The 16,445-nt window shown below is 39.4% G+C and overlaps 1 protein-coding gene across 1 annotated transcript in view; it reads left to right on the top strand.

Moving 5' to 3' along the window:
* LOC108929052 (LARGE xylosyl- and glucuronyltransferase 2-like) overlaps positions 1-1,126 on the top strand; it is a 38,782-nt gene extending 37,656 nt beyond the window's left edge. The window contains exons 14-15 of the mRNA XM_018743342.2: positions 99-294; positions 696-1,126. Coding sequence (XP_018598858.1) covers positions 99-294; positions 696-893 — 394 coding nt within the window. The 3' untranslated portion in view covers positions 894-1,126. The remainder of the gene's footprint in view (positions 1-98; positions 295-695) is intronic.
* Positions 1,127-16,445: the final 15,319 nt, after the last annotated feature.

Raw genomic sequence — 16,445 nt, 5'->3', positions numbered from 1 at the left:
GATAAAATGTCTTTTCAAATGTCAAATTTTGTCAGTCAGTGTGAAGTCCATGCACTGATAAACAGATAAACTTACATCTGTGTATGTGTATGCACCAGGTACCATGTATGGACCAAGGGCCATGCACCCACCAACTACGCCAAGTGGCGCACAGCCACTACACCCTACAAGGTGGAGTGGGAGTGTGACTTTGAGCCCTACGTGGTGGTGCGGCGGGACTGCCCTGAATATGACCAGAGGTTTGTGGGGTTTGGCTGGAACAAGGTGTCTCACATCATAGAGCTTGATGCACAGGTAAACACACTTGGTTTGTTGAATGGTTCATAACATTCAGTGGAAAGAAATAATTAACAAAGATAATCACAATTAAGTTTGCAAGTAACAATATTCAAACCAAACCATAAATTAATGGGTCGAATTTAATCAGGATCCTAACTAATTACTGTGGTCCTTAATGGTGAGTCACATACCATATGTAAAGAAATTTTGATTACCTGCTACCTTCATCAGTTTGATTACATGCCAAAAAATGTGTCCAATCTTCTAAATCCTACATCCTATTAATCAAAGCTGCCACACATCTCTCATACTGTATCTCTCACTTTGTCTGAGTTCTTCTTTTTACTGGAGTTGAGACACTGAGCTCCCAGGTCAAATATTAAAAGAAATTCTGGTGTTCTCTGTCTCGTCCCAAGGAGTATGACCTGGTCATCTTACCAAATGCCTTCATGATCCACATGCCCCATGCCCCCAGCTTTGACATCTCCAAGTTTCGCTCCAGCTCCAGCTACAGGTACTGTCTGAGTATGCTAAAAGAGGAGTTCCACCAAGATTTGTCCCGAAAGTATGGAGCTGCAGCCTTGAAATATCTCACTGCAGAAAGGAACATCTGAAATTCTGGAGAGCAATACCAGTCCTCGCAGGAAACAGGGTATACTGGTTTTCCTTCGACACTGAGCTGTCAATTCCTCAGCCTTAACTGGGATTTGAATTGTATGCAGTATTGTGAAATGTATGGCAGGATTCATGTCATGTTAAACAGAATGTGCAAGCTGAGAAATTATCATCATCCAGGACTCTACAACCACGATCTAAAAAACAGACACAAATGGTCAACTGGCTACCTTCCTCCAATACGATTTTCAAAAATTCACAACTGTTCCATATCATAATGATTGTCTGCTGTTTCCTCTTCTTAAAATACAAGTTGTACTTTCCTGGAAGTCAATCTCATTGTGATAATGCTTAAAGAACTACTTTTGCCTAAAGCTTGGTAGTTCCATTCCCAGGAAAGATCCTGTTGTTTTAGCCTTGACCAGATCTGGAAATCTGAATAAATGGGTAAAGGTTTAAAATGAAAATAAGGTCAGGCTGTATTGGTCACTTTGGACAAATGCATTTACTGAGCAGCGACTCTAAAGGGATGCTTTCCTGTGAGATTTTGCAAATGTGTAGAAATATGAAAAAGATGGAGAATATTAAGGGACACGTTTCAGCGATCCTTCAAGTCAGTGAATGGAATGACATGTTAACGGGAAATTAAATGTATAATTTGTTAACATAATTTAAACACGTTTTTATGTAATTTATTTAAAATAAATCATTTATATAAAGTGGTAATGATGTTTATATTTTTATTATGCTGTTTGACTATGATTGTGAATACATTTATTTCTTTCTATATTTTGCTGCTGAGTGAAAGAGTTTTCTTATTTAAAACATGAGAAGTGTCAAAAGGTAAGTGCATGTGAAACATACATAGAAGTGATGCATCATGGGTCAGCTGGTTCTGTTTTTGAATTTACTGAATGATGCTGCTGCTTATAATTTGATATCACAGTTTATCCTGGTCTCTTGTATGTGTCTGTAACTGCCTATTCAAACATACCATGTGTATTTTACATCTTACTTTTTCAAGTTTATGCTGCTCAAGTCAATAATATTTCAAAGAAAATCTTGTTACCATGTAGAATATTAGGTCATAATCACTGAAAGTCCACACTGCCCTTACCACATTAGCAGGGCCATTCCATATTTATAATCTGAATGGGCGAAGTAACACCATTACCTGATTATCCACATGGGAACCTAATGGAGCACTAAAATTTGGAACAGAAAAAATAGATAAGGCAAGAGTATGTGAATAATTCTGCAGATATTCAGTATATGCTATATACATATATACAACAGACTACAGACTACAGTCCACCACACACCATTAGACTCCCAAACCCTCCACCAAGCGCCAGTGCCTTTGCTGTAATGCAAAAGTAAGTATTGATTGTACAAATGTTCTGCCAAAGCAGGCACACGTACTTAGGATCTGTATTTGTTGTTGACCTTAGTCATTCTTATTTTTCTATACCGAGGATAAAATGTACTTTTAATAAATTCTATTCTTTTTGTATATCCTGGTCTCAGGTTCTTTCTTTGTACGAATGTGTAAAAGCAAATACAGTTCTTCACCCCTCTAACAGGCACTTCAGTTAATTGACTCAGAATGAAGTCATTCCACAGTTCCTCAATTTATTTGTTTCTTTTAAAGAAATTGCAATATTTTAACTTAATGTCATGCTTTCCCTACTCACAAACCTTGTCCCAAGGCAATAAAGAAGTAATTGCCATACTGAAGCTGTTTTTTTCTCTGGCAGAACAATTCCTACATGTAGAGTGAGATTTGCTGGATAAAATTTCATTGCATGTTTTGTATGTCAGTCACCTGCAAATCGGAACTGGCATGCATGATACATAATTTCTACAAATACTGAGTGGTTAACTTTATTTTCAACTGTTGACAAAAGAGAGTCACTCTATCAATATAAAATTTTCACAGAATGGGGGTTAAATATTGATTATTCACACGTAGATGGGCTAACTCCAAGCATCGCACGTGGATGTACATTTTAGGAATCAAATGATGTGGACTATATTCTGGCTACCTAACATAAGGCACCAATCCTAGCAGATCAAGTTTACAATGTGTTTGTTTCCTCTTTGCCTTTTTGAGAGTTTGCTATAGTAGGTAGTGTAGTAGACAGAAGTGCACCAATTCATTCAGAACACAAAAGGGACTGCTTTATTGACTAGTAGCAAGTCATAAGCCATCTCACCAACACAACAAACAAAATTGAACCCTACTCTTTGTGCCACTACCTACCCTATTGAAATAAAACCAAAAATACATCAGTCTAACTTGACTCTTGACTCGGTAGTTGGTGGTTTACAATGAGATATTTACATATACTGACAACATACACAGCTGGGGCCTTTGCCCATCATTATACAACCATTATATTCCCCAATTACATACCTACAAGTTCTCACAATAACAACAGCAGGACCACAATCTTTCTGGTGTGGCCGTGTGATTTTTCAGTCATTTTCTATTTCTGCTGGCCAATCACAGTGGGATTGCGATTAGTCTTCCCAGCTTCACCCGTGGAGAGCGAAAGAGAGATATGTCCACAAACCAAAATATTACAGGCCTCTGGCCATCACAGGTATGAGAAAGAATTAAAACAACATCCACATTTACTGATGAAAATGAAAGGAAGAATATGCCTCAGAGAGACACTGTAATTTGCCCTTCGTTTTCTGAGTATAACAAAATCATTACAAAATCATTACAAAACTGCCTCAGTTTGGGTATCATGGTCATTCAGTGTAAATTTTTAATATATGTTTGATATATGTAATGTATTTTGGCATTACAGTTAAAAGAAGTTTTCTAAACTTTCAGTACACTGAAGCAGGAGACTATTATTTGGATCTTGAATGATGACATTGTACTGGGCAGTTGACAGTTAAAGTTGACAGATATAGTTGATTCATCATAGCATTTTTATAACATATGTGGCCAGAGTGTCCTCCTCACTAAGTTATTCAGCAGAATTGACTGATTCTTCACAGTATAAGGACTTTTTTCCACCTGTAAAAGAAGTTGAGATTCTTTTAGCTCTTAATAGAAACATTTAAATGTTTTATGCAATGTCACTCAGTTAAGTCTATTAAGATTTCTTTCTTTTACAAAGGATGTATTGAAATACTACATAGTTTATTTTAAAATCATGTATTTGCTTTTATGAATAAAATTGATCCTACAAATATACTGAGCTCAATACATGTGTTAAGGAAGCTTTTACCGAACATGGATGTAATGTGACTTATCCAAGCCCTAATTTTTAGCCTTTTTAAAAGCACGTTACATATGGCTTAAACAGAGATGAAAAAGACCTCAAAAAATAACTCATTATATTCATTGTAAATGTCACACCTGTAAAATCACAGTTTAAATTTTCAATCAGTTCTGACAGTTGTGATTGTCAATGTTCTTTACAAAGGTCCAAAATCTTATTAATAAACCAGAGCAATTTAATCTTCCCAAGGAATTCTGATTCATACAGCAGTGTCATTTTTACTGGAATTCTGGAACTTTTTATGTATTAATCTCTGCCTTCTGAGATTAAATCCCAAGAGATTTTTTTAATAAAAATGGGAGAAGCAGCAAATATAAACTAAATTGAAGAACATACTAGAAAACAGTTCAAGCCAGTTTGGGGTGGTACAGTAGCAGAGCGAGTAGCGCTGCTGTCTCACAGAGCCTGGGTGGTACGAGAGAATGTGTGTTTTACCCCTCCCCAGTCTGTGTGGAGTTAGCATGTTCTCCCCATGTTTGCATGGGTTTGCTCCGGTTTCCTCCCACAGTCCAAAGACATGCTGTTCAGATTCACCCATAGTATTTGAGTGACAGACAGAGAGTGTGTTCCACTGATGTATGGATGAGTGACCCTTTGTAAGTAGTGTATCTAGCAGTGTGTGGACTGATAGCACTACATAGAGTTCATTGGAAGCTGCTTTGGAGAAAAGTGTCTGCTGAGTAAATATATGTAATGTAAGTGTTTTGAAAAGTTACTCCTAAAAGCATCACAAAGTACAATTAATCAAGAATAAAAGTGCAACAAAAAAAAAATCACAACTCCTCCTTTTATTTGGTAAATTGACCTGTAATGGGGACTTTTAAAACTTTGAAATAAGAGAATTAAATAGGGTAATTGCATATGTCAGATTTTTCTTTCGACAAACATAAACATTTCTTGCAGAAAATTCTTTCCACTTAGTCCATTTTATAAAGAAAACCGATTTAACTGGTGTTCTGAAGATGCAAAATGGTAATTTCAAATAATTGTTTTTAAGACTCCATAAGCTTTTACTTAACATGGGTGCACACTAGCTCTTTAGATCCAACTTTTTGCCTTTTTTAAGCTCTTCCTTCAAGTAGAACCCAATATATAATACAGTACTTCTCCGGTATCAATACAGCTTCTTCTATTTTGAATGTATTCTTCCAGTTTTGCTCATGAAACCAACAGCTTTCAAGAAGTATGATGTAACAAAAAAAGACCATCAGCCATTAAAAGTTCAATGGTACATCAACAACGATCTGATTAGCCTCTGGCTTGTGTTTAGATAAGGTCTTTTTTCTCCTTTTGGGTGTGCATGTGTGAGACTGGATATTCAGGTCCTCTACAAAGTGAAAAATACCTTGTAATATGCAATTTAGGTGAGTTTTCTCACCTAAAAGCATCATCAATTGATTGCAACCTATTCATCATAAATTAGTATAAGAGACATATCATTGGGTTTGTGTTTATTTCCCAATTTAACCATCAAAGGGTCACACTGGAGGCAAACAAGGGTAGTGACTGAGAAGTTTTTCTCATATTGTGGACTCGGGATTTGCAGCATCACATTATCAAGATCAAGGTGATGATGAATGAGAATGAGTAATTTTCTAATTTCTTCCAGCCCATTACTTGTATTTCATTATTATGTGTGGGATGATTTTTTGGCAGAGCATGTTACATTTTAGTGATCGCTGCTTGCCCTAGAAAGGAATTGTCACAAGCTGAGAAAATTGTTTATTTTTGTTTGCTTCTGAGGTTAGACACACTGTACCACAGTACTGTGTACAATTGTACACTGTACAAGGTGGGCTACATGGATTCCTGTCTGTTAAATATAAAAAGGGATGCATACTGATTACATAATTTGGTTAAATAGTATATGCTTTCAAACAACCAAAGGAGTGTAAACAATATTAAAATGCTTTTACTGAAACCACACTCCTCCCACACCAACTCCTCCCTTACCATAACTGTATATCCTCCCATTCTCTAACAGTCCTGGAGAACTTATAAGATTGTATGTTCTACACATTTTTTTCCTGCAGCTCTGCCCTTAGTCTGTTTTGCCTTGTACTCTTTATTTGCTGTGATTCTAATGAAATATGTCAAGAGTGAAAATTATTGCAGGCACCAGCATGGAAGTGCAGCAGACACTTTCAAAGTGTGTCAAAACCTGTCATTACAGGCCAACATTGCCAGTGTCAAGGCTTCACAAAGGATTATAAAGAGGACACCTATGTTGTTCGGCAACTGTGGTGTTTTCATAGGTATTTGCTCACAAGATTTTACTTCACACAGATGATACACTATATTCCTTATGAGTGGTAATTCTATGACCACTCAGTATCGATGTCAGTCAACACTATTTTCTTTCCTACCTTTAAAAATATTTTTTGTTAAATTATGTATGGTAGAATAGGGGTATAGGTGAAACGACCTTGGGGAGATCACACCAGAGATCTCTTTCCTTATATTTTCCCTCGTGCAGTTCAGCTATCTTTTATCTTGTCCGTTGTCCTCACTCATTGAAAAAGATCCAGCTGGGTAGTGATAGCAGTTGTACATTTGAAGGGCTAGCATTGTTTTAGACATGAAACATTTTACACATGAAATCCAGACCTGTGTTAATGGTCCACCCCAACCAAAGTGGCATAGCAGTATTGGGTCTAGCTCAAATTTAATCCATGAGAAGGTATAAACTGCACATGATCATTGAATTAATGGATCTGCAGATAAGCCTTTACTTCAAACACAAAATACTGCAGAATGATGAGCTCCAGACACTTTCCGTGTAGCAATAATAAAGTTCTGCATTTAAAATTTACAGTCCTTCCTGTGTCTGAAATTCTTTTTGAATTGTTTTATTAAGTGTTTCTTTTCACTGATATATCTGAGTTGTCTTGACAGTTTCTGAGATGCAGAAGGAATGAGAAAAGTTTTGATGTTGCTGTCCCCAAAAAATGTAATGCAAGGACATTTAAAAGTGTATCACATCTCTGTTTAATTAACTTTTTCTGTTGCCAGCTGCCAGGGTAACTGCTTGGTTGGGAGCCATTAAAATCTCATTCACCTTCACTAGCTATTTAAGGTAGCTGTAAAGCAGATCCAAACTAATGTTAAAGGTATCCCTTGTATAGCCTTATATAGCTTTGTACAGAAGAAGCTTTCAAGAAGCATTCTCTAGAAACAAAGGAAATTTCTAATGTCTTAGGAATAAAGAATGGTTTGCAGCCTGTGTAACTGTTTGCAAAAGGGACACAACCCAGGGATGGAGCTGACAGAAGATGCTGTAGACACTGGTAAAGGTCTCTTTTTTAAATCTCAGCTCAGCCTCAGGAGAATACAGAAGCCTTGACTTGCAGGTTTCTGATATATCTGCTTTTTCACCAGAAAATCCTCAGCTTGAACAGAAAACCTCTTTAAAGGCAGAAAACAGATTCCCAAGGACAGGTTTCCTGGGCTTCTTGGCATGAGTGCTGGTGTGCAACATGTTGTCTAAATCGCACCACTTCTTGTGTTCCAGAACTGCTGCTAGAAAACTGCATGCTTACGGAAGTGGCACAGTGGCACCGTGTCTCACAGCACCTGGATTGTGTGAGAGGATGAGGGTTCGCTCTCTGCTCAGTCTGTGTCGAGTTTGCATGTTCTCCCTGTGTCTGCACTGGTTTCCTTCTACAGTCAAGAGACATGCTGTTCAGATTCACTCATAGTGTGTGAGTGACAGAGAGAGTGTATTCCACTGATGTGTGTATGACTGACCCATTGTATGTAGCAGTATAAGTTACATTGGTGAGAAAGGTCTGTGGGCTGATAACACTACGTAGAGTTCATTGGAGCTGCTTTGGAGAAAAATGTGTGCTAAATAAATAAATGTATTGACAAAAAAGATTAAGGACATCTGGTCCCAGAGTGGGGTGCATTGGCACAGAAGGTTTGTCCTATGCCTGCTCTCTGGTGGGTCTGGGGTTTGAGTCCTGCTTGGGATGCCCTGCGATGGACTGATGTCCTGTCCTGGGTGTGTCCCCTCCCCCTCCAGCCTTGCACCCTGTGTTGCCAGGTTAGGCATATATATATATATATATATATATATATATAACATTTATTCATTTAGCTGATGCTTGTTTCCAAAGCAACTTACAGTGTTGAGGTTACAATTATTTACCCATTTTTACAGCTGGGTAATTTTACTGGAGCAATTTTAGGGTAGGTACCTTGCTCAAGGGTACTTCAGCTGGAGGTGAGGCTTGAACCTGCAACCTTTGGGTCCAAAGGCAGCGGCTCTAACCACTATGCTTAAAATAACCATAAATGCATAAGTGTTAAGTGTATACAGAAATGCATAACTTTCTGATTCAATGGTGGTCTGTTTTACTTTGCATGTGATTTTGTCTTTAAAAGTGGTTTTCTGCACAGCACAGGTTCAAAACAGAATACAGGTGGTCCCGATTTATCATGGGGTTATGTTCCCCGAAGCTCATCATAAATTGAAAATCTCGTAAGTCGAAAATGCATTTAGTACAACTAATATACACCTCTGTGTGACAGAATTGGAGATGCTGATCTCTGTCGCTGCCCAGCATAGTGAGAGAGTATTGCTCTCCCTATCGCTTGCCGGGGAAAAAAGTCAAAATTCAAAATTTGAAGTATGGTTTCTACTGAATGTCTATTGCCAGCTCACTATCGTAAAGTTGAAACAATCGCAAGTCGAACCATTGTAAATTGGAGTCCACCTGTACAGAGAGTACACAAGAAAAGGGAAATACAGGCAGTCCATGACTTACAAATGTCCGACTTACATACAACCTGTAGTTATGAACTGCCCCCTTACTGACCGGAAGTTAATTTTTTTGTCACCCTTAAGTAACAATGAAATAACTTCATAATTAAGGCTATTATATAAAAAATTGGAATTACATACAATGATTCGTAACAAATGGTGCTACTTTTGGACGAGCATCAAAACATTGTCTACAGCAGTTTGTCGGCTTGCGGGATGCATGAACCCAAGTTTGGACAGACTTCCTTCTTTTCAGTCGCACCATGTTGCTGTTAACAGTATCTTGTGAGTTACTGTGTTTGGCTTGAATTTTTTTGTTTTTACGCTCCTAACCATGGCACCAAAGTCATCTGTGCGATGTAAGTGATGGTGATGCATCCAAGAAAAGGAAAACTTTCACGACTGAAACTAAAGTGGAAATAATAAAGTGATCGGAAAAAGGTGAAATGCCAACAAACATTGGAAAAGTGAACATTAAAGTTTCTTTAATGTTTTACACACCGGAGCATGCGTGCATACACTTTCTCTCTCTTTCTCTGAGAGAGCTCTCGGATATAAAGACACTTCTCAACTTCTTTCCAGTTGTGGAATTTCACTCGACATAACACCCTCTGCGTTTTCAAACCTCCCTCATTTTGCTCTTCTAAGTTCTGTTCGTCATCGTTCCCCGGTCACGTTCCACGTGTCTTTGATAACAACTGCCCGCCTTGTCCCTCAAACATGATTTCGGATCCTTGCCTCTGTCCAGTCTGCTGATTGACTGACCGACCATTTGTCCCTCCCCAACCCCAAGAACACGTCTAGTCATTTGATTCTGAATAAATGATCCTGCACTTGGGTCCAACCTCCTCTGTTCATCATGACAGTAGTAACATTTATTATTATCTCTTTCTATGCCTCTCTTATAAATATTGTAGTTGTTGTTAATAATAATAATAATAATAATAATAATAATAATAATATTATTATTATTATTGTTATCGTTACTGCTTCTGGGATAGGCTCTGGACTGCCATGACCCTGTCTTGGCTTAAACAGTTATTGAGTGAGCATTGTCCGACACTCTACTGTCACCTCAAAGAACCCAACATCATGTTCTTGACGACTCTTGTAATGCTACAGCTAATATAGGTAGGTAGGAAATTGTTGGTAGCTTAACATTAAAAGTTGCTTTGGAAAAAAATGTCAGCTAAATAAATAAATGTAATATAAATTTTAGTGAAACTGCCATTCAAATCTTCATTTATTTATTGATTTATTAAATAGTTTTTTTAACTTAGACCTGAATGCAAGTAAATTATAAGCGGGGTATGAGTGGAATGAGTCCATCCACAACCACTCCTTGCTGGAACTCACAGAAAAGTTTTAAAGAGAAGTTGAAGCTTCTCTTTCTAGTTTCTTTTGAAATGATAGAGGCTTGAAGAACACAGTTTTCTGAGTTACAGTTAGAATTAGGGTTCAGTTTAAGTTAGATAATTTCAGTAAGTTAAGAGAATATTTAAGGAGGTGTCACTCAGAGCAGACCCGGGTTTGGACCCAATTCGGGATCGTTTGTTGCAAAGGTTCTTGGGACAAGGCAGTACTTGTAGTTAGGGACAGTTTTGGTGAATCCAAGGTGCAGACATTGTTCATGGGGAGAATCTGAGGACATGGTTGATAAGGGTGTTGCAAGGGTCGATGTCATAGTAGGACAAGGATACCGCAGACAGGAGAGAGCAGGTAGGCCACTGTGGAAGCACTATAATCACAAGAGGAACAGTTGTCTCAAAGACATTCTACAACTAGGAAGGTGGTGATGGTGGGTTTTATAGCTGACTGCTCTGATTCCCATCAGGTGCTTAATTGGAGTCAGGTGCTGCTCATTGTGGTGTGGACGTGGTCGTGACAGTAGGAGATTTATGTTAAAGGTTTGATTTAAGCTGTGTTTAAGTTCTGTGCTCTTAACTTTTTTTCAGTAGCTGTTTATTAACAGTTATTTGAGTTTCACTGTTTGGTTACTGTTATTTAAGAACTATGGGAAAAAAAATAGTAAAACTGGGTATAAATCCACCCATTAGTGCTCCTGGCCTTGCGACTCCTTAGACCTGACACACAGCTCAGTATGTCAAAAGGTGTTATTGTTGATCACTGGCTTCTTTAGGTCAGGGAATCCACTGAAATGATTAGAATGGACTCTGTGGTGCAACTGCCTGATTCATTTCCATCTTTCACAAAGTTCATCACTGGGCCTTGCTTCTAAATTTGGCAAGCTTCACTTTTGCTGCTTAATGGAACCTTGCAACAAGGCCAAGCTTAAATTTTAATTAGCCTGAAAAATGTGAAAACAGCAGTTTTGGGGCTGAAGTCCAGTGATTTATCTAGCACAAGATAGTGTCAAGGTGGAAAGCTTTTTCCAAACAATTCATTTATGGATAAGAATTACATTTTGCTAATGATGACAGCGGTTTTCTAATATTCCACTCTACTGAAAGTTAGCCTTGTCCTTTTCACCCAGTTCTGAGCAGATCAGGGCTGATTTAAACAAATTGCTTGTACAGCAGTTTGTAGTGGCCTCTTCATGAGAGGAATGCCCTTCTTTTGCCCTGACTTTTATTTGCGTGTGTGGGGAGGGGTTGGGGTATTTTTGAAACTGGCAGAGTGGATAATTTGCTCTGCCTGGTAGGCAGCCAAACAGCAAAGCATGACACAAGACTAGCCTGAATTTTTATCTTTAACACAAATAACATGAAGTTCTTAACTGCATCTCAATATCTGTCCTTGACTGCACTGAAAGCAGAACATCTCAACAGCTTGGTTTCCTCAACTCTTGAGATACACCACCTGATTCATGCCTCATCACAAGTGAAAAGGTCAATTTGTGGTGTGAGTCAGAATATGTCATCATTGACTACTACCATAATGACAATTTTAAACTAAATTCCTTTTGTTTTAAGTTGTAGAGTGCTGTTCTTTGTCCTGTCATAACCGTCTCTGTGGTTATTCCTCTGAGGTGCCAAAGGTGATATTTGATAAATTTACCTTTGCGTCTTGAGGCAAAGTGACATGTACATTTGATCATAATATGGAACACTTCTATGATTCCTTCCTACAGCACAGAAGAAAGGTGGAGGCTGTGTCCATTTTTGCTGAAACAATAGAATGAATCCAGCTGCAAGCTAGCTATACCCATAAATAGATTAAACTATTTAAATTCTCACAAGAACGGGAAAATATATTATAGACCTACTGATATCTATAAAGCGTACTGAATACTGAAATACTTTGAGTGGAATATTTGCATGTTCTCACCATGTTGCCATGGATTTCCCCTCACAATTTAAAGACATGTGTTTCAGTTGGATAGGTGACTCTAAATTGCCCATACTCTGTAAATGTGTAAATTGAATGTGTAGATACCCTGAAATAGACTGATGGGTGTATCCTACTTATAATAATGCTATGGGTATAGGTAGGATACACCCTGCATCACTGTGACCCTGCAGTAGACAAGTGGTTAAGAAAAGCGAGTGAGTTTGAGCTTGGAGATGGAATTTTTTTTGTATTCATGTACGACTGACATGCATTACTGTGAATCTGTAGGTTTTGGGGGAGGCTGAAACAAACATCACATGTTGTACACAGGAGACGTACATGGCGGACTCAGATGCAGGTACTTTTATTGTGAGAGGAAATCCACAAGAATAGTCCGGGACAGTCAAGGTTCACTCGATTTGCAATTGTCGTTCAATAATCAATGTTGAGGACAGGAGCACAAGTCAGGGAGCCAAAGGAGATGCACGCACGCATGCATGCACACCTTCAGAACCACTTGTCCCATATGGGGTCGCGGGGAACCGGAGCCTACCTGGCAACGTAGTGCGTAAGGCCGGAGGGGACACGGACAGGACGCCAGTCCGTTGCAAGGCACCCCAAGCAGGACTTGAACCCCAGACCTACCGGAGAGCAGGACCGTGGTCCAACCCACTGCGCCACTGCGCCACCGCACCCCCCCCCAAAGGAGATGTCAGGCGGGAAACCAGGAAAAGGGAACAGGGAAACACAGGGAGTAGAGTACAAGGCACGAAGCACTGGTTGCAGTGGCTTGTAAGAGGTTCTACAATCTGCTAGTCTGGTTGCGTCCTTATACTCGCATGCCTGGATTGCCTGCAGGTGTGGCGGTGGGTGTGACACTTTTTATTTTTTAACTGATATGTGGATTAGTTAAAATGATACTTTCTGTTTTAATTTTCATTAAAAACTGCTTCCGCATTCCCATCTGTACACATTTGTAAGTTTAAATCCGCATTCGATGGATATGGATTTTTATCAGTTCTGTTACATCCATATCAAAGACCTTTATATCCTTCTCAGCAACCATGTCCATCATTATTCATATAATGCACAAAAGGGACATCACCTTGAGAAATTCAGCATTATTTTCATTTTAATATCTCATGAAGTATTGGGTGTTGTGCTTATATGACGTATTAATGCAAACTATAATAGCTTTATATCTGTTAAAAGGTGCCTACATGTTCTGGAACCTCAATTGTCTCATGACCAATTTTTTTGTAGAGTACAGCAGAGTCACCAAGATGACTTGATCTCAGGAGGTTATGACTGAGTGTTGTTCGCTTATCATTTGAGACACTTGTGTTACATACAGGACAGGATCTAAAGACTGGACTGGACATGATTCTTTACTTTGGGATGATGAATAAGTTGGAGAACAATGATGACTCCCAAAGTCAGAAGTAGGAGATGGTCAGAATAGTTATACTAAATTAATTTTTCATGCACAAAAATATGAAATAAATGCCATTAGCAATACACCTGAAATGTGGATGCAATGGCAGATCAGAAAGCAGAACAAATGCTGATGGAGAGGGGAAAAAGAATTCTGGAGGTCAAAAGCCAACTGGCTGCACTTACCTCTGGGCATGCAAAGCTTAACTTTACATATGTAGTCTCTACATGCAGGTCCAAGACTGGTCTGTTTGACTGTTTCCCTCTAGGCACCCTTTACCAGGCCAACTGACTCCATGGGGAAATGGACAAAAGACAAACTCTATTAAATACATTTCCATGATGGGTTTGTGTACATCAAGAACATCTGTGTGCCCTTACTTAGATTTCTTTGAAATATGTCTGACTCACAAGGGTCTTAAAATGCATAACATAAAATAAAATAAATACATAATACAAACATAAAATAAAAAAATGCCTGTTTTGGTCTATTGAAAACATTGTATTTGATGATTGTGAAGCACAGCTGGTCTGGCAACACTATTATGTACAACACAGATTACATTGTGTATACAAATGCAATATGTCAAGATATGTACTACTGCCAATAAATAGAGCCAATGGCATGTTTAGGCAATTAAAAAATTCAAGTTTTTTTCAACTCTGCATTATGAAAAACAGTAAAATGTTTTAATTAAAATCAAACAATTGGTATACACAAGAAACAACTTGAATCAAAGACATTTTAATTCGCCGTTAAAAGAGAAAATATAGTATACAATTAACAAGTTGTCGGTTTCACACACACATTTTCAGAACCGCTTGTCCCATACGGGGTCGCGGAGCCTACCCGGGAACACAGGGCGTAAAGCCGGAGGGGGAGGGGACACACCCAGGACGGGATGCCAGTCCGTCGCAAGGCACCCCAAGCGGGACTCAAACCCCAGACCCACCGGAGAGCAGGACCCCGGTCCAACCCACTGTGCCACCACACCCCTCCCGTTAGTTTCATTGTTACTGAAATATATTATTTCCTATAACAAAATCAAAATAAAACTGTATTTTAACAAAATTACCTGAATAAACTTTCAAGGAAACATGGTACTAAAAACAGCTATGTAGTAAAGTGTGCAGTATGATCAGAATGATATCTTACTGCAGTACATGTGTTGTTGTTTCATAGAACTTTGGACAACTTTTAATGTGTTTCCACCCAGGTAATGCCAGTATAATGGACTGTGCAGATTTATTTCCACACTGATGGAGACCAATTTTAAAGGACCTCTTTTGAACAGATAGCAAACATGACAAAAATGCATCCTGAAAATGGCAGATAGTCTGTTGTAAAACATGTTCAAAGCCAGGGTTTACATCGTCAGAGGGAAAAAAGAATGGCAGTGGAAAAGTGCAAGTGCTCTATGTAGAACTGGGCACTTTATAATTTCAAAGAGGAGTATCTGTTAAAAAAAACATCTTAGGCTGCAAATGGGCTCATTCCCTGCTCGTGAAAGCATGACTGAGAGAATCTCTCTAATGGAAGCGATGCTGCTTGTCAAGAGCCTGCAGTCATAAATTGGGTGCCGTATGTTGCTATAACAGGGACTCTTGTTTCTAGGAACTCCATCTCTGATTCCACTTGACTGTGGAGGTCTAGTGTTCATCCAAACAAACACTTATGTTTGCATATTTCAAAAATCAGTGCTCACATACTGCTCCTAATTTCTCAGCAGTCGATTTTTGCGGTATGGAATTAAGACTACAAACCTGCTAAAAAAATCAAATAAGGGGATGTAATACATTTATATTTACATCTTTTAGTATATCATCATGGGGGGGTGCGGTGGTGCAGCAGACTTGGCCAAGGCCTGCTGTGTGGTGGGTCTGGGGTTTGAGCCTTGCTTGGAGTGCCTTCCAGCAGACTGGCATCCCACCCACGGTGTGTCCCCTCCTGCTCCGACCTGGCGCCCTGCGCCGCTGGGTTAGACTCTGGCTCATCGACAAATAGAAGGAGGAGCTGACACTAAGAAATCCTACCAGTGGCTAGAAAAGGCTGGTCTGAAGGACAGCACAGAGGCTCTGATCATGGCAGCACAAGAATAGACTCTGTGCATCAGATCCATATAGGCCAGTATCTACCATAGCAAAGAGGACCCAAGGTGTAGGCTGTGCAAAAACGCCCCTGAAACAGTCCAGCACACAGTAGCAGGGTATAAGATGTAACCTCGGACAGCGTACACTGAGAGGCACAGCCAAGTGGCTGGGATAGTGTACAGGGACATCTGTGCAGAACACGGACTGGATGTCCCCAAGGCCAAATGGGAGACACCACTAAAGGTGGTTGAAAAGAGCAGAGCTAAGGTCTTGTGGGACTTAAAGTTCCAGAATGACAACCAGTTGTGGGCCAACCTACCAGACAAAGTGGTGGTCAACAAGGAGGATAAAAGGGAAATTGTGATAGATGTGGTAATCCCAGGTGATAGCAATATCAGAAAGAAGGAGCATGAGAAGATAGGGAAGTACCAAGGGCTGAAGAAAGAATTGGAATGGATGTGGAAGGTATAGACCAGAGAAGTCCCAGTGGTAATACGACCACTCCGGGCTGTGACCCCCAGACTGGGCGAGTGGCTCCAGCAGATTCCAGGAACAACATCTGAAGTCTCTCTCCAGAAGAGTGCAGTCCTAGGAAAAGCTACGACACAACACAGAACCCTCAGACTCTAAGGTGTCTGGTGGAGGACCGAAGCTTGAGGAAATCACAC

Source organism: Scleropages formosus, chromosome 7, assembly GCF_900964775.1.
Source record: "Scleropages formosus chromosome 7, fSclFor1.1, whole genome shotgun sequence".
NCBI lineage: Eukaryota > Metazoa > Chordata > Actinopteri > Osteoglossiformes > Osteoglossidae > Scleropages > Scleropages formosus.
The sequence above is the reverse complement of the archived record's forward strand: the minus strand, read 5'-3'. Positions and strand labels throughout refer to the sequence as shown.